The sequence below is a fragment of the Mercenaria mercenaria genome, chromosome 16, assembly GCF_021730395.1.
Source record: "Mercenaria mercenaria strain notata chromosome 16, MADL_Memer_1, whole genome shotgun sequence".
In the NCBI taxonomy this organism is placed as follows: domain Eukaryota; kingdom Metazoa; phylum Mollusca; class Bivalvia; order Venerida; family Veneridae; genus Mercenaria; species Mercenaria mercenaria.
The window spans coordinates 34,360,608-34,383,109 of NC_069376.1; the positions used below are offsets into that span (position 1 = coordinate 34,360,608).

A 22,502-nucleotide genomic window follows, 5' to 3' on the forward strand; every position below is an offset into this window, starting at 1 on the left:
GTTATGGATAAACATTCTGATGATAGTGTAAATGTCATTAATAAAATAAAACAAAATGAGGTAAACATAGAGAATGAGAGAGATAATTTAATGAAATATCAGAATAAAGCTGGAGATATTGAGAATACCTGTGAAACAGACCCATATCTGTTTGACCATCCTACAGGAGCTGATGAGGATTTAGAAAATATATATTTTTTTCAACCAATTTTACCAGGATCCTTGATGCAACAAACAGGTGTGGAATTAGTTGTTAACGATGACAGTGATAGAGACATAAAGCAAAGCAGTGAAGAAGTTAACAGACATGCACAAGGTTTGGTATATGAAGAACCGGATCATTGTTTTCAGGTGGAAAATTTAGCTGACCAATGTTGGGAAGAAGGACAAACTGTTGAAAGATTGTATATGGAACGAAACTGTTTGAATATCCTTAACAATGGTGAATATTTCCTTGATGAAACAGACTGTGGTCAAGAAGTTTGCATAGGAGATAATGAAACTGATGGTAGAAATATACAAGATTTTGAAAATGGTCAGTGCAAACTTCCGGAAAATGAAGTATCAGGTAATATATTTTCAAGAAGCAAAAGCAGCTCAGAACTTTCCGATAATATAAATGCCAAAGATACCAAAGACAGAGGTATTGATGTTTCAGAAAATAGAAATGGTGTGTTGAAGGACAGTGGTAAAGAGATGAAACCTGAAGAACAGACTGGGAGGAAAGAGTTAATGATTTCTATCAACAGAGACAGTTGTAACATTGTACAGACAGAAGGAAAGAAATCAAGTTACACAGCTAAGAAAAAGAAGAAAATTAAATCAAAGCCAAAGAAAGAAAAAACAAACACCAGTGTTCAGAGTGCACATGGAAAATCTGAACACATTACAGTTGAGGAAGAATATTCACCTTCAAAAAGTGAAGTGGAGGCTTACTTTAAGGAAATATCAAAAAGAACAGGAATAGAGGATGCAACTAAATCTAAATATAAGACAGAGGATAAAAAGATGGACACTATTAATTATGACTCAGAAACAGGTTCTGAGTCTGCTGACAGTTTACCCGAGTTCAGTCTGGACTTCAGCATTAAAACAGCTAGTTTAAATAAAAGTGAGTCTGATAAAGCAAGTGAAATTAACAGAATTACTGATGACAACAAAGGCATAGCTCGTGGAAAATTGAGGTTAGATGATGATGACGAGAATGATGGTGATATTGATGATGATGATGATTATGATGATGATGATTACAATCCAGAGGATGACCTGAATGAATCTGAAGAGTATAGCGATTACAGTGGCAGTGATGAGGAGACTTTAGAAAAAGAGACTAATGATAACATAGATAAAACTGTAAAAAGTTGTCTAAAAGAAAAGAAAGTAAAAAAGGGAAAACTTAATTTTGTCTCTAGGAAAAGTAATGGTGTTTCTTTGGAGAAGGTAAGAAAGAGTTTTCAAAAGAAATATGAGGTGAAAAACAGCAGTGCCATTCATGAATGGAAACAAAGGTCACAGAAAGAAGACAGCAAAAATGGTCAAAACTTGGGAAGTAAACTTTCTACAAGCAAAAACTCAAAAGAAAGGGAAAAAAGTGTAGTTAGAGAATTCTGTTTGAAACAGTCACAACAAAATAATGACATACCAGACAAAAAGGAAAGTGATATGAATGCTTACTTTGGAAACTTCATGAAATCTCATTCACATAAAATACTGATAGGTAAAAATAACCCACCCAACACTGATGATATTACCAGTTCTACCTACAATGAAACTGTTGATGCCAGTGTTAGCAAAAGCATGGATATGAAAGAAGAAACTGGTGACAGTCATGAAATAAAACAACTAGATTCCAAAACTGTTCAAAAGAAGAGGAAGAAAAAGAAAGGAAAGAAAATAATTAATGTTGAAATGCAAGATGAAGACGAAAATTCGGAGAATGAAAAGAGGAAACAGAAAGAGGAAAATTTAGCAGCAGAAGGTTTCATAAAAACACAGAAACGGTATTATGAAATTCTGAGAAATTCAACTATAGGTACTGGTAGAGAGGACAATGAAGTCTGTAATGAACAAAGGTATATGCTTGTTACAGTTTGTTATGGTTCATGTGTATTGCAATGTGTTATTTTTATGCCCCCGAAGGGAGGCATATAGTTTTTGAACCGTCTGTCCGTCTGTCAGTCTGTCCGTCTGTCAGTCTGTCGGTCTGTCAGTCTGTCCGCAATTTTTGTGTCCGGTTCATATCTTTGTCATCGATGGATGGATTTTCAAATAACTTGGCATGAATGTGTACCACAGTAAGACGATGTATCACGCGCAAGACCCAGGTCCGTAGCTCAAAGGTCAAGGTCACACTTAGACATTAAAGGATAGTGCATTGATGGGCGTGTCCGGTCCATATCTTTGTCATCGATGGATGGATTTTCAAATAACTTGGCATGAATGTGTACCACAGTAAGACGACGTGTCACGCGCAAGACCCAGGTCCGTAGCTCAAAGGTCAAGGTCACACTTAGACATTAAAGGATAGTGCATTGATGGGCGTGTCCGGTCCATATCTTTGTCATCGATGGATGGATTTTCAAATAACTTGGCATGAATGTGTACCACAGTAAGACAACGTGTCGCGGGCAAGACCCAGGTCCGTAGCTCAAAGGTCAAGGTCACACTTAGACTTTAAAGGATAGTGCATTGATGGGCGTGTCCGGTCCATATCTTTGTCAACCATGGATGGATTTTCAAATAACTTGGCATGAATGTGTACCACAGTAAGACGACGTGTCACGCGCAAGACCCAGGTCCGTAGCTCAAAGGTCAAGGTCACACTTAGACGTTAAAGGTCATTTTTCATGATAGTGCATTGATGGGCATGTCCGGTCCATATCTTTGTCATTCATGCATGGATTTTAAAATAACTACGCATGAATGTGTGACACAGTAAGACGACGTGACGCGCGTAAGACCCAGCTCCGTAGGTCAAAGGTCCTAAACTCTAACATCGGCCATAACTACTCATTCAAAGTGCCATCGGGGGCATATGTCATCCTATGGAGACAGCTCTTGTTAATATTGCTTTTCTTGATTTTTTGTTGGTTTTGGTCCACTATTTAAGGTTGTCTGCAAATTTGAAAAACAGGAAGTAATGGTGTGATGTCATTTATCTGGATAACGTAGAATAAATCCTGGACTCAGCATATAGAAATGAAAATTCATTTTATGAATAATTGACAAACCTTGAGTTAATTTAATACAATGGCAATGTTACTATCTTTCTTAAAATCAGCTTGAAATGTGCAGATCTCTTTAATCATGGGCAGATTTCTCAAAAACAAGCATGTGGACCTATACATTTTAATTGATCATGTTATAGCTCATACTTTTATTTACATTCATTCAAATCTACATTATAGAAAAAACTTCTATTTGCAAAAGTTTTATCAAAATTGTTATTTTCCCATAAACTGCCATGATTATGAAAGTTAATAAGTAAGGGTAGATTTCTTGGAAGCACAGAGCAAAAACATAGCCTCAGAGCCACGCATTTGCAAAGTAGGCCTATAACAAAAAGATACTGTAATGGAAAAATATTACCGACGGGCTGCTTCAAAAATCTAACAAGTACACATAAATTTATGCCAAATATAGATAGAGGGGGAGGAAGTGGTAAGGGGTAAAAAGGGGGTGGGGAAGGAAGTTGAAGGGGAAAGTAGAACATTCATGTACCAAAGATTATAACACAACATGACTCGGTGAGGTCCAAATATTTTTAATTAGTCTAGGAAGATAATCGAGCACACAACACTATATTTTTCATTTGCAGAATTTTCTAAATATATTCTGAAGTTTTGAAAATCAGGTTTTAATCATATTCTATATTGTAGAAGAAACTTTGATCCGAACATGCAGAAATACCTCAAAGGTGACCAATCAGCTTTTGACATGTTTTTGTTTGAAGAAGTTGGACATGATCTTGTCAAGTTGTTTAAAAAAAATCACTTAACATTTGAATAATACATTTAGATACATCAACAGAGAGTTTTATTAAATTTAGATTTTCCTGACCTAATTGCCAAACTAAGATTATTCAATTCTATAAATGTAATTGGTAAATCCAATTGTATCTCTGTAAAAGTTGAAAGTATCTCATTACTAATACCCATTGTGTAAGATGTAAAACACATATTTGAGATCATTCATTCAGTATTATGATTGTTCTTTTTTTCCTCTTGACACAATTAGTACTGTTGATTTCCAGCTTTCCTTGATATCTTATTTCATGCTGTTTACATTTTAAGGTTTTATAAACACCTTAACATTTAGCCTTCTAAATTTCTAAAATGAACTGGCCCATCATTAAGTGTGGGCTGGGCTATACCATTTATCATTTGAAGGGGTGCTAACTGAAAATTTACTGACTGAATAGCAAACATTGCAGTCCCAATGATGATCAGCCTGCACGGAATCACTTGCCGCCAGCAGGCTAAAGGTTAACCTTTTAACAAACTAGGTTGAAATCTCATGTTTGTTCTGATATATGGGTTGTGGAAGTTAATTTTGCGCCTGTTAATTTTGAAATCTAGAACTGTGATTAAGACTTATTCTTTCTCAGATGCATATATAACCTATTAATGAAATAATATAAAGCTGATGTGTGTTTTGATTAATCTAAACACAAAGAAAAGGTTACAGAGGCATTATAGCCAGAGTGAATTGAGCCGTGCCATGAGAAAACCAACATAGTGGTTTGCGACAAGCATTGATCCAGACCAACCTGCGCAGTCTGGTCAGGATCCTTGTTGTTCGCTTTCAAAGCCTACTGCAATCAGAGAATCCATGCTGGTCGCAAACGCACTATGTTGGTTTTCTCATGGCGTGGCTCAATTATTCTTTATGGTTTAGCAGTATATATCACAAAACAACAGAAATTATTAGTAAACAAACAACATCTTGACAAACATCTTATCTGTCTAATACATGTTTTACTGTTCTGTCACATAGAATTGGATACTTAAGATATCCTATAGGAGTTGTCCCCCTTTAAAAAAGAATGCCATTTGTAAAGAAGTAAATGTATACAATTGTCAAAAATGATGTTTTACCTTGTAATGTTAAGTTTAAAAATTGGTACTTTGTTGCAAGTGCATCAAAACGAGGACATGTAACAGCTTTTTTAATAAATGGTGAGTTTTTAAAGGTGCTGAACTGTCCAACAATGCTTTCTTTCTATGACTTGGTGATTTCAAAATTTCTCTCCGAAACATGGGCCTAACTCATAAGGCATAAAACCAACTTTTATGTTTATATTAATTAAAACACACTTCTGATATGTTATATTTCAATTAAAATAGGTCTTATTTGTAACATAGTGTATAAAATATGGTAGCACTTTTTGAGATCATTACAAGTATGTGAAAATAATGGTATATTATAGTTAATATAATTTCTGGTAGAGGATCCTTTGGAATACTTAGCACAGAATGCAACCAAGCAAAATGATAGCGGACTTGGTTTGATTGAGTCTGTTCATGAGAGGTTAGGAAATATACAACACCCCTCAGGCCACCTATCACCAGCGTAAGCGGAATTCTATTATAGTATAATTGAGTGTACTCCATTATCCTAAAGGACAGAAAATATAACAACACTGAGTCCAACATAACATACTTTTACATGTAGCCAGCCTAAGTTAACTTATCAGATAATAAATTATGACTAATTAGGGGTTTATTACTATGGAAAATGATTTCCTATACCTACGTTTATCTACAATTTTTTCTGATTTACCTATTTGACAGTGTGGAGGAACCTGTGGTAGATGAACTATCAGAAGTGATAGGCGCTGTCCCTGTACATGGTGAGAGAGTTATTACAAAAGCTCTAAGTGATGCAGAGAAAGCCCTAGAAGGTACAGGCACTCTTAAAGATATCCACAATGAAGATGAAGGAACCATGGTGGAGGACTTGATTAATCAGTGCAGGTAGGCTATTACCATCTCCTTGTTCAGCCATTTCTGTTACGTCTTGCAATGTCATCATCCAGGACAACTTGAATGTCTAGTGCTGAAGTCCTGCACAAAGTGAGATAGTTGTTATAATAAAGAAAGTAGTAAATGACAAAGGAAAGTCTTTGAAAGGTAAGTCACAAGAAAGTATTTACAAAGATGATAAAGGACTGTGATCGAACACATTGGTAACAAAGTAGGTAAGTATCATAAATAAACTCTTTATGTGTTTAAGCTTACAAAGGCATGTATTCAAGATGTGCAACTGATCAAGTTGACTGTCCATTTGATGTCTTTCCTTTGGCATCAATAATTTCTTTAAATAATATGCTAGCAGATAGTGGTGAAACTTTATCTCAGTGTTCCTTCTGGTGCTCCTCTTTTCAAAGTCAAAACAGTCATTACTGCCTCTCTGGACAAATCCATAATGGCACATTGTGCCTCACACCCATAATCATAATGGCCCTGGGTACCAGAATCTCAGAGCCTTCTGAGGCAGAACATCATGTAGCAACATCATGGCAGATGAAAGGATGCTGAATCATTTTCAGATCCATTGTCAAATATTGATGGCACTGTTGATGAAGAAAGCAATACAAATGATGCTAACAAGTTTTTGGAAAATATGTAAAATGAAATTAATGGCACACTTAGTTTCATAATGGCCCTGGGTCTAAAGTCCTTGGGCTGTTATGACACTAGATGTGCCATTATGGCAAGAAGGCACAACCAGGTTGTATATTAATCTCTTATTAAAGGCCATACTTTTCTTCATAAGGAGCACTTGTATTCACTGGACACACATTGGTTTCAATTTGTTGTAGATTCTAGGATATGATAAGGGCTGATTAGGCAATATTATACAAATACTGAATGACTTGCTGGTCTGACAAAACTACTGCCCAAGATTCTTCAGACTTCAGTACTAAAGCGACCAGCAAGACATTTAGTAAGTGTATTATTGCACAAGATTAGAAATTAATTTTCACAGAATTTATTTTGAATTATTTTACTTATGAGCCCAGTAAACATTTACTGAATATTGACCAGTCATACAACACAAACTATTGACTGGCAAAAATATGAAAAAGCGCCTTTGAATGTATCATGAAAAGGGCGCTCAGAATTTGGTATAAAAATGGCCAAGGTTATACTAGATATGAAGAAAAGATTACATCTGATTGGTTATTTCAGACCCCATTCCCTCAACTGACCAATCGGCAATTTTGTTTTCTTAGTCTGGTCTCAAAATTCAAGTTTTGAAACATAAGTGAATCTGGATTTTTTTGTAACAGGCAGCCTGTATAGCTTATTGGTTTGTGCATAATTGCTTCGAAACTAGGTACTCCTGTGATCAAATCAAATAAATGTTTGGCCTTTGAGCGACTCTGTATAAAAACATTAGTAGCCATTTGGATGTGACTTTGAATTGAAATCCAGTGTAGTTCCATTTATACCTTGTACGTTAATGAACTGGGGGAGTCTTCTAGAATTGGAGTATTATCCTCAGAAATACAGTAGGAGTATCTTCCTGTGGCAGGGTTATAAATAATTATAAAATAATTATATTTTTACATAATACATATTACTAGTATATTCAAACACATTTTCAGTTACCAGATGATAGAAGATGAGGACCATGTACAACTGGGCGGAGTAGCACACTTCAAGGACTTCACTCTACCATTTGTGTACATCAATGGCTACAAGTACACGCCACTGAGAGACGCTCTAACACTCTTCTCGCCGGAATGTTGCATCTCAGCTTGTACAATTCCAAGAAGTGTCTTGCAGAAACACAAAGCTATTGTCAAGACATTTAGCACTTGGGAGCAGGTTAGTAGTACAGTTTCAGTGAAAAATATCATTTGAGCCGCGCCATGAGAAAACCAACATAGTGGGTTTGCGACCAGCATGGATCCAGACCAGCCTGCACATCCGCGCAGTCTGGTCAGGATCCATGCTGTCCGCTTTCAAAGCCTACTGTAATTAAAGAAACCATTAGTGAACAGCATGGATCCTGTCCAGACTGCGCGGATGCGCAGGCTGGTCTGGATCCATGCTGGTCGCAAACCCACTATGTTGGTTTTCTCATGGCGCAGTTCATTTCATTCTGCAGCTTACAGCTTATTTACATGCTAACCTTTGTCCTCTTTATAAAATACAGCAGTTATAAGTGAGAGTCAGTATTTTGTCTATGACTCATAAACAAAAGATGATATTTCTTTGTGCAAGTTTGAATTGTGACTTTAAAGAAAATCTATAGATGATAAATCTTAATTTGTACACCAGGAACATGAGCATTATATTTTTATACATTTTCTGGACAAATAGTAGTAGAACCGTCCCTCCGTTTATCTGTATGAACCAGATTTTACCGTTTTGTCTACAACCCACATTTATGACCCAATTTAGTTCATACTAACAGTCAAAAATCCTTGTGGCAAGATGTACAGACTGATCTGTATATAGATGACCATGAACCTCATATGACCTTAACCTTCAAACTTAAAACTTTAAATGAAAACCAATTTATGGTACTGTAACAGCCCACATAATTGACCCAATTTAGTTAATGCTCACATTTATTAAACCTTGTGGGGAGACCTACAATCTGATTAAAAATAGTGATTGATTTTCATATGACCATCAACTTCAAACTTAAAACCTCAAAAAAAATCCCAGCACTACAGCCCATGTTATAACCTGATCTGGAAGTCAAAGATTTGAATCCAGTTGAGAACATATTTTACCACAGTCTGTCCAATCCCATACCAAGCATTGCAAGTCCTGATAAAGAAATTCAGAAAACTTTTATTAGACATAGTAATACAAGTTGTGATTTTAAGCTTGAGTTTATGGTGAGCTATTTGTCCATCTGTTGTCAACAACTTAAACAGCATCTTCTCCAAGACCACTGAATGGATTTAGATGAAACTTCATGATATCTTGGTAGTCCTCTTTCCTTTCAAAGTTGTTCAAATGGTTCCAGTTCATTGAACATATGGGTCACTATGGTTAAAAATAGGTTTTCAGCTATCAAACTTCAAAACTCTTCTTCTCTGAAGTGATAAAAGCTAACGCCTTGATATTTGGCATGTGATATCAGGGGTTTTACTCTGTACCGTAATTGTTCAAATTATTGCCCTAGGATCAGAAATGACAATGCCCCCTGAGTGTGAGATGTATATGAGTTGTGCCATGGGAAAACCAACATAGTGGCTTTGCGACCAGCATGGATCCAGACCAGCCTGCGCATGCGCGCAGTCTGGTCAGGATCCATGCTGTTCGTTAACAGTTTCTCTAATAGCAATAGGCTTTGAAAGCGAACAGCATGGATCCTGCGCAGGCTGGTCTGGATCCATGCTGGTCACAAAGCCACTATGTTGGTTTTCCCATGGCACGGCTCATATATTCATAACTTTTTCATTACAGCAGGAGTTCTAAATAACCAAACAGATAGCTGCATTTTCAAAACAAAGTATTTTTTCAGTGAATATATAATGACTTTTGAAATAAATTTCACACTATTTCAGAAATCAAATTAGAATTTTAACTGCATATATCTCAGATGATGCAACAAACTACAAAACTTTGATGTTACATTGAAATATTATGTGGTTTTAATACTTTGATTTTAGTGTAAAGTTAGAGATTTTACATAGGGAGTCTATGATAAAGTCTGAGTAAAATGTAATCATTACCCAAGTGAAAAAAGTATCATTCCGCAGTGTTTTGGACATGTTAAAAATTTGAGCCACGCCATGAGAAAACCAACATAGTGGGTTTGCGACCAGCATGGATCCAGACCAGCCTGCACATCCACGCAGTCTGGTCAGGATCCATGCTGTTCGCTAACAGTTTCTCTAATTGCAATAGACTTTGAAAGCGAACAGCATGGATCCTGACCAGACTGCGCGGATGCACAGGCTGGTCTGGATCCATGCTGGTCGCAAAGCCACTATGTTGGTTTTCTCATGGCGCGGCTCAAATTATGAATTCTGATGCTTTTATATATGAAACTTTGAGAATATTCTTCTCTTAATCTATGGTAGCTAGAGCCTTGATATCTGGCAGTTTGACTCTTTACTAATTGTTCATCTTAATGCCCTAGGGTCAAAAATGGCCATGCCCATAGGTGTGACATGTTCGGCTATAAGAAACTTTGGATATATTCTTCTCTGAATCCATAATAACTAGAACCTTGACATTTGGCATGTGATATTAGGGTTTGACTGTCAGTGTAATTGTTCGTATTATTGTCCTAGGTTCAGAAATGGCCCTGCCCATAAGTGTAACATGTATATAATATTGGCTTATGCAACAGAAACTTTGAAACATCTTCTTCTCTGAATTGATATTTATATAAACCTAACAATGTATATTTACCATTTTTTTCATACAAACACACTTGCAGGCTTTTACACAGGTGAGCACTTTAAGGTCAATGACCCTCTTGTGTTTTGTTGGATTTAAAGTCACACCAACACAATTATAGCTCATATGGCAACTTTACAGCTTTTAATGGTGGAGATAGACTATAGGTACCACTCCAGGCATTATTTCATCATGGGCGGGCACTTGGGTAGAACCAACAACCTTCGATCTGTATGGCCAGCTGGATGGCTTCAAAACATAAACAATTCCTCACCCCAAGTGGTCAGTGAGGGGCAAGTGACTTTAATTTTGCAATCTTAACCACTTGACCATGAATGCCCCATAACTGAAGTTGTGAGAACTCAAATAAATGTGTTTAAACTGAATATAGACATCTATTTTTGTTTGACTGGTAGGTGTATAAGTTGGAACTGATAAAGATGAAGAAAGGACCAGCAATTATGACAGGTGATATGCTGTTGAAACTGGATACCCTTTTAACACTGCTACCTGAACTTATTCAACAAATAGTAGAACTGCACATTGGAACGAAGTTGAAAAGAAGCAAAACGTGTGATATCAATGCGTATAAGATATTAAAGTCAACGTTTATGTGAAACAGTTACAAGTAAAACAGAATTCTATGGTTTTGAGATATCTGAGTGTGTATAAACATTGAGGTCTAAGTTTATGTGAATGCATATAAAAATATAGGAGTCAATTTAATGTGCTATTATTAGTAGGTATGAAACATTAAAGTCAGTTTACATGATATCAGTGTGTATGAAGTTTAAATAATATCAGTGTGTAAATGTGTATGAAGCTGTAAAGTCAGTTGTTTACATGATATCAGTTTGTACGAAGTTTACATAATATCAGTGTGTATGAAACAATCAGGTCAATTGTTTACATGATATCAGTGTGTATGAAGTTTAAATAATATCAGTGTGTAAATGTGTATGAAGCTATAAAGTCAATTGTTTACATGATATCAGTTTGTATGAAGCTTACATAATATCAGTGTGTATGAAACAATCAGGTCAATTGTTTACATGATATCAGTGTGCATGAAGTTAACATAATATCATTGTGTATGAAGTTTGTTGTTTACATGATATCAGTGTGTATGAAATTTATATAATATCAGTGGATATGAAACTATAAAGTCAGTTGTTTACATGATATCAGTGTGTATGAAGTTAACATAATATCAGTGTGTATGTGTGTATGAATTTTATTGTTTACATATCAGTGTGTATGAAAGTCATATAATATTAGTGTGCATGAAACTATAAAGTCAATTGTTTACATGATATCAAGGTGTTTGAAATTTACATATCAGTGTATATGAAACTATAAAATCAATTGTTTACATGATATCAGTGTGTATGAAATTTACATAATATTTGTTTGTATGAAACTATAAAGTTAATTATTTACATGATTTCAATGAGTATGGATTTTACATAGTATCAGTGTGTATAGTATGTATGTATTTATGAAGTTTATTGTTTACATACTATCAGTGTTATGAAACATTAAAGCCAATAGTTTAAATGATATCAGTGTGTATGAAACTACAAAGTCAATTGTTTACATGATTTCAGTGTGTATGAAGTTTATATAATATATCAATGTGTATGAAACATTAAAGTCAATAGCTTACATTTTTAGTGTGATGAAACATAAAAGTAAAAGTTTGTATGATACTAGTGTGTGTAAAACATTGAAATCTCAGTTTAAGTGATATCATTGCATATGAAACATAGATATCAGCATAATTATATGTAATATTAGTGGACTTTAAACACAGGAGTCTATGTTTAGGTTATATTAGTATATGGTTAATAATAAAAGCTTGTTTTTACTAGTAGGTGGAAGACATGTATTCACCCTTAGCAATGATGTCCTTAGAATGTCGTGACATCATCACATTGTGATATATACAAAATTTTAGTCAAAACACTGCTAATTTGTGGATTTTTTTTTGTTATTTCTTTTTTTGAAAATCATTATGGTTCTAGATTATGAAGAAGAAAACCAACTGCACATAGATTTTTATTAACTTACACAAATTCTTTTAATTCATTTAATTTCATTTCAAAAGCTATGCACACAAACAAGGCAATTTAGAATTTAGCAAATCTGTGAAACAATTGCTGCTTTAATCCACAATTTCTCAATTAAACAATAATCTTTGATTTATCAAAACCGCCTTTTACACCATTGTTTAATATAAAATTATTTCCTTTTGTAGTGAGGTTGTTTCAGGATTTACCAAATACCTGAGGTTGATATCACATTTCACAGGTCTATTAATCATAAATGAGCCACGCCATGGGAAAAGCAACATAGTGGCTTTGCGACCAGCATGGATCCAGACCAGCCTGCGCATCCGCACAGTCTGGTCAGGATCCATGCTGTTCGCTAACGGTTTCTCTAATTGTAATAGGCTTTGAAAGCGAACAGCATGGATCCTGACCAGACTGTGTGGATGCACAGGCTGGTCTGGATCCATGTTGGTCGCAAAGCCACTATGTTGCTTTTCCCATGGCGCGGCTTAAATATTAATGTAGACTAACCTTTCAAGACAATAGCTGTATCATTATTAAATCTAACAAGTAAGGTAACTAGACTTTGTGGAATTCAAGATTTTTTTAACCTTTACCCTGCTAAATTTCTGTAATGGACTGGTCCATCATTCATTTTGGGAAATACCATTTATTATTTGAAGGGGTTTTTACTGAAAATTTACTGACTGAATAGTGAACGCAGACCACAGTCAGCCTGCATAGACGTTTAGACTGATCATGGGCAGAATCACTTGCCACCAGCAGGCTAAAAATTAATTCAGAATGTTTCAACTTTTGAAATACCATATCTGGACAATGGTATTTATGCGAAGATTATCATTCTGAATGAATATTATCAGCTTATTCAGTCCCTGCTGGTTGTAAGATCGGTTTTGGCAACTATTGCATTGTGTGGTTCTGTTTTGTTTAAACTTTCATGTTCAGTTCATAACTGACTCAGGAATTTTAATATTTCTTAGCACAAATGTTACCAATAATTAGACAATGTGTCGTAAGCAAAACTCAGACCCATGGCTTAAAGGTGAATGTCAAAATTGGGGTCAAAAGTTAAGAGGGTTTGTTTTGTGTCCTTTTCATTACCCTCTGTCAATCAAGTTTATTTTACTTGGAAGAAATTGTCCTCATAACGAGACAATATAATTACTGATGTTACGAAACACATTAACAAGACATATAATTGGATGGCAGTATTCCAGTCACTTGTTATGTATTGGGCGGTTCAGTATGGCAGTATATTTGGTTAAAGACCTGTATTTGATTAAACATTTTGACAAACTGCTAGGATGGGTTTGAGCCCATATATTTTCTGTTACAGGAAACTGTTCAATTATCTTTTAATTGTATGCTTATTTTTTCCTGTAAAGAATGAAAACAATAAAAACATGCATAATTATTGGGATCTAAAGCAATGTATGTGTATTTCAAAAGAACAATACATCTATGGACATTGAAGTTCATGCATACAGATTCTTTTATAGGTCAAACACTTTTTAGTGCTATTAAATTCATACGAAAAAGACTAACATTGTCTAATAGTGGAAAGTATGTTATTCAGTATCTAAATATTTTATACCCATTACAATCAAACTTTATATCTTCAAAGTTTGTCTTAGTGAATGTTTGCACACATTATCTTTAAGTTGCCAATTTTTAGTATACTGGACGTATTGTAATAAGGTGAAATGTTTGCTATTTGTGTTAAGCTGAAGAATGTTAGATAATTGAGCCGCGCCATGAGAAAACCAACATAGTGGGTTTGTGACCAGCATGGATCCAGGCCAGCCTGCGCATCTGCGCAGCACTGTCTGGTCAGGATCCATGCTGTTCGTCTTCAAATCCTATTGCAAATTGAGAAACTGTTAGCGAACAGCATGGATCCTGACCAGACTGCGTGGATGCGCAGGCTGGTCTTGATCCATGCTGGTCGCAAACCCACAATGTTGGTTTTCTCATGGCGCGGCTCAATTATATTTATAGAAGCCTGTGATTATTTTACCAGTCTGTGATATGATAATAATGTATGTTTTATGGTTGAATTCGGTCATAGATCAGTCTTAGGTGTTAGTTTTGGGTCTGTATGATTGGATTGGACTGTATAATTAAAAACAGTGAAGTAACGCAAGGTTTAAGCTTTGTGAAAGTCGCACTTCTTTTTCAGTAAAAGTAATTAAGTTCCAAGTTTTCACAAGGATGCAGAAGCAGTCATCTGAGGTAATGTTTTTAACCAAAGTTGAAAACCTGGTTGTTATATTAGAGATGCTGACAGGTGGATGGCACAGTGGTGTAATGATTTATATTTCCATTCAATAACTAAAGTTTGGCTTGAGATATAGACTCAATACTTGGCCTAGATTGGACTGCACCTGAGTATATTCAAATTTAACTTGGCATATAGGTATCCCATAGGAAAATCAAGGTCAGGAGTGCATTAAAGGTCAGCATAACTTAATCAATCTGCTTACTTTGAAAATTCCATAATTGCACAGTGGTCTAATGCATTGGTCTGTTGTACCTTTTTAAATGTAGAATTTCTTAAGGGCAACAAAGTAGGTGCACTAATCTTGGTCCGTGCTGTAACTTTTTTCTGTTTTGGGTAATAAAAATGAGCTATTTAGATACCATAATAAAATGAGCTCTTTAGATACCATTGGGTCAAGGTCACAGTTACTTAAAGTAGATTTTTTTCACTTGGCTTGTTAGAAAGATGTTTCTAGTTTATAACTTGTGTTAAGATTGACATTAGATGATGCGAAGCAAACCTATATGAAGAACTGGCTTTGGATTTTATTTGGAGTCACTGTAACATAAATAGAAAAATGATTTCTGCTCAAAAACTTTAATTAGGCATAAGATATTGCAATGAAACTTTGTATGTAGGTAGCTAAATAAAACCAAAATGTTGGAAATTGTTTTTTTATAGCTACTAGGGTCAAGGACACTGTTAGGTCAAGGTCACTGTTGCTAAAGATATTAAATATTTGAAAAAATCTGACTTGATATTGATGCAAATAACCTAAGCACTATCTATGCTATCAAGAAAAATATTTATGTTTAAAACAAATGGAGTATTCCAGGCATAATGACAAAAAAATGACCCATGACTGAAGTTTTTGTATTGAAAATAATATATTTGTTAAGTTTGAACAGTGTTCATTTTGCAAATGTTTATAAAAGAAGAAAAGAAATTTTATGTGCAACTGTAACGTATTTGAAATTTCTTCTTCAGAGAAAAGTTATATTTATTCATTTCCTAAACTCTAGTACACATGTATTTGTTTTAGAAGTGTTATTACATACCTTTTTGAAAGTATCTGAAACATTAATAAATTGCTCCTTAATCTAAAAATGTCAGTGTTCACTTAATTTGTTTCAAGTCATTAAAGTTAAATAATGTTATTCCAAAGTCAATATTCACACAAAGTTGTTGTTAAAAAATTTATATACCGGCATGTATTTACACTTCAACAATTTTGTGTTGATGGTAAACTTTCAAGACTGTTTGGCCTAAAAAAATTCTACAAAAATGCTAAAAAAATTAGGGTAGGTAGGTCGGAATATTTTTGTTGTGCCCGCTTGCGGTGAGCTCGACTTAGTTGCCACTTCTGGCGGTTCTGTTTATGTATGTGTGTCCGTGTGTATGTACGTCCGATTTTGTCCAGACCATGACTTTAACATTCATCTACCAATCTTAAGTATATTTGCCATGAATGTTAACCTCAATGAGAAGGAGTATCATGCGCAGACCCCATGTTCCTATCTCAAAGGTCAAGGTCACAGTTGGAGGTCAAAGGTCAAATTAAAGTTTGTCCGGAACATTTCTTCTTAATGCATGGTGGGATTTTCATGTTACTTGGCATAAATGTTCACCATTATAAGACGGAGTGTTATGCGTAAGAACCAGGTCCCTAGGTCTAAGGTCAAGGTCACACTTAGAGGACAAAGTCAGATACAAGAATGACTGTACGGAGCATTTCTTTTTCATACATAATGGGATTTTGATTTTGAGACAGAGTGTCATGTGCAAGAGCCTAGAATTATTTCCCTTTGTTGTTACTATAAATAGCTTATACTGTAACTTTTTATTACTGGTTGTAGGCAAAAATTAGGACCACTTTTCTGTAGTACAGCATGCATGTTACATCCAATTTTGAGGTGTATTATGACCTATCTCTACTGGTAAGGATTTTTGTGTGGACTTGGAGTGTCATTGCAACTCATAGTCCTTATGACAGCTGGATGGCTCAACATGTTGCCAGTAGGCATCTTCTTTTTATACCCCCACAAAACGAAGTTTGGGGGGTATGTAGGAGTGAGTATGTCAGTCTGTCTGTCCGTTAGTTTTCATGGTTTCGGACAATAACTCATGAAAGGCCTGACCAATTTAAATATTTTTTGATACACAGGTGTAACATAAAAAATACAGGTCAGATTCGACTTAGAGGTCAGTAGGTCAAAGGTCAAGGTCACAGTGACCCTGAACAGTTAAATGGTTTCCGGATAGTAACTTGAGAATGCTTGAGCTTAGGATCATAAATTTTGTTACACAGGTGTAACATCATGAAATACAGGTCAAACTTGACTTTGAGGTAAGTAGGTCAAAGGTCAAGGCCACAGTGACACGAAACAGTTAAACGCTTTCCGGATGATAACTTTAGAAAGTTTGTGCCTAGGATCATGACAATTGATAGGTAGGTTGGTTATTACCAGCAGATGACCCCTAGTGATTTTGGGGCTAGTAGGTCAAAGGTCAAGGTCACAGTGACCCGGAACATCTAAACAGTTTTCAGACAATAACTTCAGAATGCTTGGGCCTAGGATCAAGAAACTAAATAGGGAGGTTGCTCATAACCAGCAGATGACCGCTATTGATTCCGAGTTCAAAAGGTCAAAGGTCAGAGTGACCCTGAACATTTAAACCTTTTTCGGACAATAACTTTTGAATGCTTGGGCCGAGGATTATGAAACTTCATATGGAAGTTGATCATGACTCCTTTCGATTTTGAGGTCAGTAGGTCAAAGGTCAATCAAGTTTGTCTTTGACATTGGCTTTGTTCTGTGACAAGGCCATATTGTGGGGGTATAATTCGTCACTCCTGTGACAACTCTAGTTTGTTTTGGATTTTTTTGATTAAGTGAGACTTTTCGGAAATTATTTTTGTGTCAAAATATGAATACAAATAAGGGGGTTAAAAAAATATTCTCCATCGCCATAAAAACATTTAGGGTAGGGCCAAAAATTTAGGGTAGGTCGGGATATGGGAAACAAACAATTTTTTTTATGCCTTAGATGTCTGCCAACTATTTGTCTCTTGTCAGTGTCCCATTTGTTTATACTCTAGCAACTACAGTTCTCAGGCAAACTTTGACATAAATTGGCTATGATATCTAAATTGAGTCTGATTATTTGCAGAATTGGACAAATAGTCCGAGTGTCATGGCCTTTGATGACATTATTAGTCTCCTACTGGTTGAAGACCAGTTTCGGGGACTAAAGGAATGCGCTTTTCTGTCATTCCGTCTGTCTGCAATTTCGTGTCTGGTCCATAACTCTTTCATCCATGAAGGGATTTTAATATTACTTGGCACAAATGTTTCCCACGATGAGACAACATGTAATGCGCAAAACCGGACCCCTAGCTTAAAGGTCAAGGGCACAATTGGAGGTCAAAGGTCAACAGGGCTTTTTAGCTCGACTATTCGAAGAATAAGTAGAGCTATCCTACTCACCACGGCGTCGGCGTCACACCTTGGTTAAGTTTTTTGTACCAGTCCACTTTTTGACAGTCTTGAGATAAAGCTTTGAAACTTTCAACACTTGTTTACCATCACCATGGCCAGTTATAGGCAAGAGCACATAACTCCATCAAGGATTTGGCTGAATTATGGCCCCTTTTGACTTAGAAATCATGGTTAAGTTTTTCGTACCAGTTCATATTTTGACAAAGTCTTTTGAGATTAAGCTTTGAAACTTTCAACACTTGTTTACCATCATCATGTCCAGTTATAGTCAAGAGTACATAACTCCATCAAAGATTTTGGCTGAATTATGTCCCCTTTCTACTTAGAAATCTTAGTTAAGTTTTTCGTACCGGTTCATATTTTGACAAAGTCTTTTGAGATAAAGCTTTGAAACTTTCAACACTTGTTTACCATCACCATGTCAATTTTTAGGCAAGAGCACATTACTCCATCAAGGATTTTGGCAGAATTATGGCCCTTTTTGACTTAGAAATCTTGGTTAAGTTTTTCGTACCAGTTCATATTTGACAAATTCTTTTGAGATAAAGCTTTGAAACTTTCAACACCTGTTTATCATCACCATGCCCAGTTATAGACAAATGTACATAACTCCATCAAGGATTTGGGCTGAATTATGGCCCCTTTCTACTTAGAAATCTTGGTTAAGTTTTTTGTACCAGTTCATATTTTGTGTAAAGTGTTTGACATATGGCTTTGAAACTTTTATCACTTCTTTCTGTAGGAAAGAGTACATAACTCTGTCATCTATTTTGGCTGAATTAGGGCCCTTTTTGGACTTACAAATTTGTTCTGTTTTCATACAAGTCCACGTTTTGTCAAAACTATTTGACATATGGCTTTTAAACTTTGAACACTTGTTTATCATCATGATTTCCATCTGTAGACAAGAGTACATAACTCTGACAACTATTTTGGCTGAATTATGGCCCTTTTTGGACTTTGAAATTGGTTCACACATTGCTATTTAGTGCAAGACTTATCGAAATTCACAAATACAGGAACATTGTTTGTCTAATCTGTTTTTTTCTTTTGTCTTAATATCTGTGTTAATATTTTGACCCCATTCTTCAATCAGTTCTTCCAATAGTCGAGCGCGCTGTCATCAGACAGCTCTTGTTTCCTGTCCAGTCCATAACGCTGCCTTCCATGAAGGGATTTTAATATTTTTGGCACAAATGTACCTCATAACAAGACAATTTATCATGCACATCTTTTAGACCTCTAGCTCAAAGGTCAAGGTCACACTTTGCAGTCAAATGCTAACATGGCATGGACAGGGTCTGTTTCATGTCTGGTCCATATCTCTTGTCATTCATTAAGGGATTTTAATATGACTTGGCACAAATGTTTTCCATGATGAGACGACATGTCTTGCAGAAATCCCGGACCCCTGGCCCAAAGGTCAAGGTCACAATTGGAGGTCAAAGGTCAACAGGGCTTTTTCCTGTCCGGTCCATAACTCTACCATCCATGAAGGTATTTTAATATCACTTGGCAAAAATGTTCCCCGTGATGAGACAATATGTCATGCGCAAAACCCTGACCCCTAGCTCAAAGGTCAAGGTCACAACTGGAAGTCAAAAGTCAATAGGTTTTTTTTCCAGTCCTGTCTAGAACTCTGTCTCCATCAAGGGATTTTAATATTACTTGGCATAAATGTTTCCCATGATGAGACGACGTGTCATGCATAACACCCAGAACCTTAGTTTAAAGGTCAAGGTCACACTTGGAGATCAAAGGTGTGTGGAAAAATATTCCTGTCCAGTGTATAAATTTGTCATGCAAAACAGGATTTGAATATTACTTGGCACAAATGTTCACCACTATAAGACAGAGTGTCATGCGCAGGAACCTGGTCCCTAGGTTGAAGGTCAAGGTCACACATATAAGCCAAAGGTCAGATACAAGAATAACTTTGTCTGGAACATTTCTTCTTCATGCATGGAGAGATTTTGATGTAACTTGGTGTAAATGTTCACTACCATGAGATGCATTGTTGTGCACAAGAACCAGGTCCCTGGGTCTAAGGTCAAGGTCACACTAAGAGGTCAAATGCCAAATTCAAGAATGACTTTGTACGGAGCATTACTTCTTCATGCACTGGGGGATTTTGATGTAACTTGGCACAAATGTTCACCACCATAAGGCACCCTTGTTTTTAGAATTATGTCCCTTTGTTTTACTATAAATAGCTTATATTGTAACTTATTTATTACAGGCCATAGGGAAAAATCAAGACCAGTTTTCTGTGGTACAACATGCATGTTACATCCACTTTTTAGGTGTATTTTGACCTATCTCTACCTTGTAAAGAGTTTTATGTGGACTTATTTAGATTTTGTTTTACTATAAATAACTTATGATACCTTTTTTTATAAACGACCAGAAAATGCTATATGAAAACAACTATAGGTTTTTATATATACAAATTTTAATCTAAGTGTTTTGATATAACATATTGTATATATAGCACAATATTGTTTATACATTATTGACAGATCTATATCAGTTCATTTAATATGTTCAAAGAAGTATAAAATACATTTATTTTGATATGTTATACTGCAGTAGAGAAAATTAGGTGCCTTCCAGTAGGGGACTTTGTATTGCATGGCAATACTTCATTCAGTTGTTTTACTTTATGTTTATTTTGCAGTGCCTTAATATTCCCACCAATAATAATCATGGAAGTGTCTAGGGGTACGGATCCGTACCTCTAGAATCTGATTCTAGAGGTACGGATCCGTACCTCTAGACAAGCCTCTTAGGGGTTTTCTAGGGGTACGGACCTCCTTTTTCTAGAGATTTAGGGTTATTTATATCTTAAATTTTGTTGAAAATGAAATAACAACTAAGTCTTAACCAGTCTTCACTTAAAACTTGGATCTAATTGGTTTACAGATACCAGCGTTCGTCCGATTGTTTACCTTCTCTTTCAAAACTTAAATAACCGAGGAACTCCAAATGAATACACTGTTCTGTGCCGATAGGAATTAGTTTGTTGTCAAATAAACTGTTGACAACAGCTAGATTAATCAAAGAGCTATAAAAATAAATAGATTGGCAACTTGAAAGGCATATAGAGCAAATCTCGCCAACCTCCCGTGACAAAAAAACGAGATCTCGTTTACCGGGAGTGGCGCTTTCTCCACGCGCCATTTTGTATGCGAAAGCAATTATTCATCGGTAAAATAATTATCACCGTATGACCACGCTTCTTTCGATGGCAAAAAAGCGTGTACTTCGTGTCTTAAGACCATTTCACATTAAACTAATTTTGTTTTAGAAGCTAACATGTATTTTAAATGTAGTTTTAAAGGTACAAATTGTAACTCCATGCTCGCTGATGTTTGTTTTTAGTAAGATAACGCCGAATCACGCTCTGACACGAGCTCACGCGAGATTACAGCCAGTTGCCATTCTGTGTATTTTATACTTCTTTGGATTAATGAATGAATCTATCCCTTAAATGAATTCTATTTGAAATTCAGCAAATAAATAAATAAATTAGGCATAATAATATGCACCAATCTATTTTGTTATTTAACAATGTACATTGTTGTATAATGATAATCGGCATGGAACTGATTGTTTAATAATCAATTAAGCGACATTAAGTAAAAGAAACTGTTTGTGAAAACGTCCCATGTATCTCGTAACGGCTACCAAATGTGTGAAAAACATAAATACACTAAGGGCTAATTATCAGTTAAAAATAATTTTTCCCCAACATACTTAAAAGTATTTTGTTTAATGTTTATATCTTTTTTTTTCTGCCAGTTCGAAACTTCGTGATTTATTTGGTGTTCTTCGGTTATTTACGTTCCGAAAGAAAATGTAACAAATTGGATGAATGTTGTGATCTGTAAACCATTTAGATCCAAGTTTAAGGTGAATTCTGATGAAATGTTATTTGTTATTTCATTTTCAACAAAATTTGAAATGTAAATGACGCTTAACCTTAATCTCTAGAAAAACGGAGGTCCGTACCCCTAGAAAACCCTTAACAGGCTTGTCTAGAGGTACGGATCCGTACCCCTAGACACTAAGAATAATCATTGTATCTAAAACAATGATCTTGGTCTGAGATCTCGGTAAATTCCAATTATTGGCAAATTGGACCAGTAGCCCAAGATTTATATCTATTTATTTGTCAATATTGCCATATTAAAGCATGTTTATGCTCTGGTACCTTAATTTTTCACCAATTTTATGGTTAATAAAAGGGCCAAGGTCACAATTTGACATTGATAAAGTAAATAATCATTGCCAA

The 22,502-nt window shown here is 35.5% G+C and overlaps 1 protein-coding gene across 1 annotated transcript; it reads left to right on the plus strand.

The window, feature by feature from the left end:
- Positions 1–3,710: 3,710 nt before the first annotated feature.
- Positions 3,711–15,117, plus strand: LOC123540876 (uncharacterized). The gene is made up of 4 exons (XM_053526681.1): positions 3,711–5,177; positions 5,793–5,975; positions 7,613–7,835; positions 10,793–15,117. Exons 2-4 carry the CDS (start codon positions 5,947–5,949, stop codon positions 10,991–10,993), a joined length of 453 nt encoding a protein of 150 aa, XP_053382656.1. The 5' UTR covers positions 3,711–5,177; positions 5,793–5,946; the 3' UTR covers positions 10,994–15,117.
- The last annotated feature ends 7,385 nt before the right edge of the window (positions 15,118–22,502 follow it).

Bases quoted from the DNA above. Each gene is read 5' to 3' on its own strand.
- LOC123540876 (XM_053526681.1), top strand. From the start codon at position 5,947: ATGGTGGAGGACTTGATTAATCAGTGCAG. The intron at 5,976-7,612 runs GTAGGCTATTAC...ACACATTTTCAG, and splicing joins GACTTGATTAATCAGTGCAG to TTACCAGATGATAGAAGATG. The intron at 7,836-10,792 runs GTTAGTAGTACA...TTTGACTGGTAG, and splicing joins CATTTAGCACTTGGGAGCAG to GTGTATAAGTTGGAACTGAT.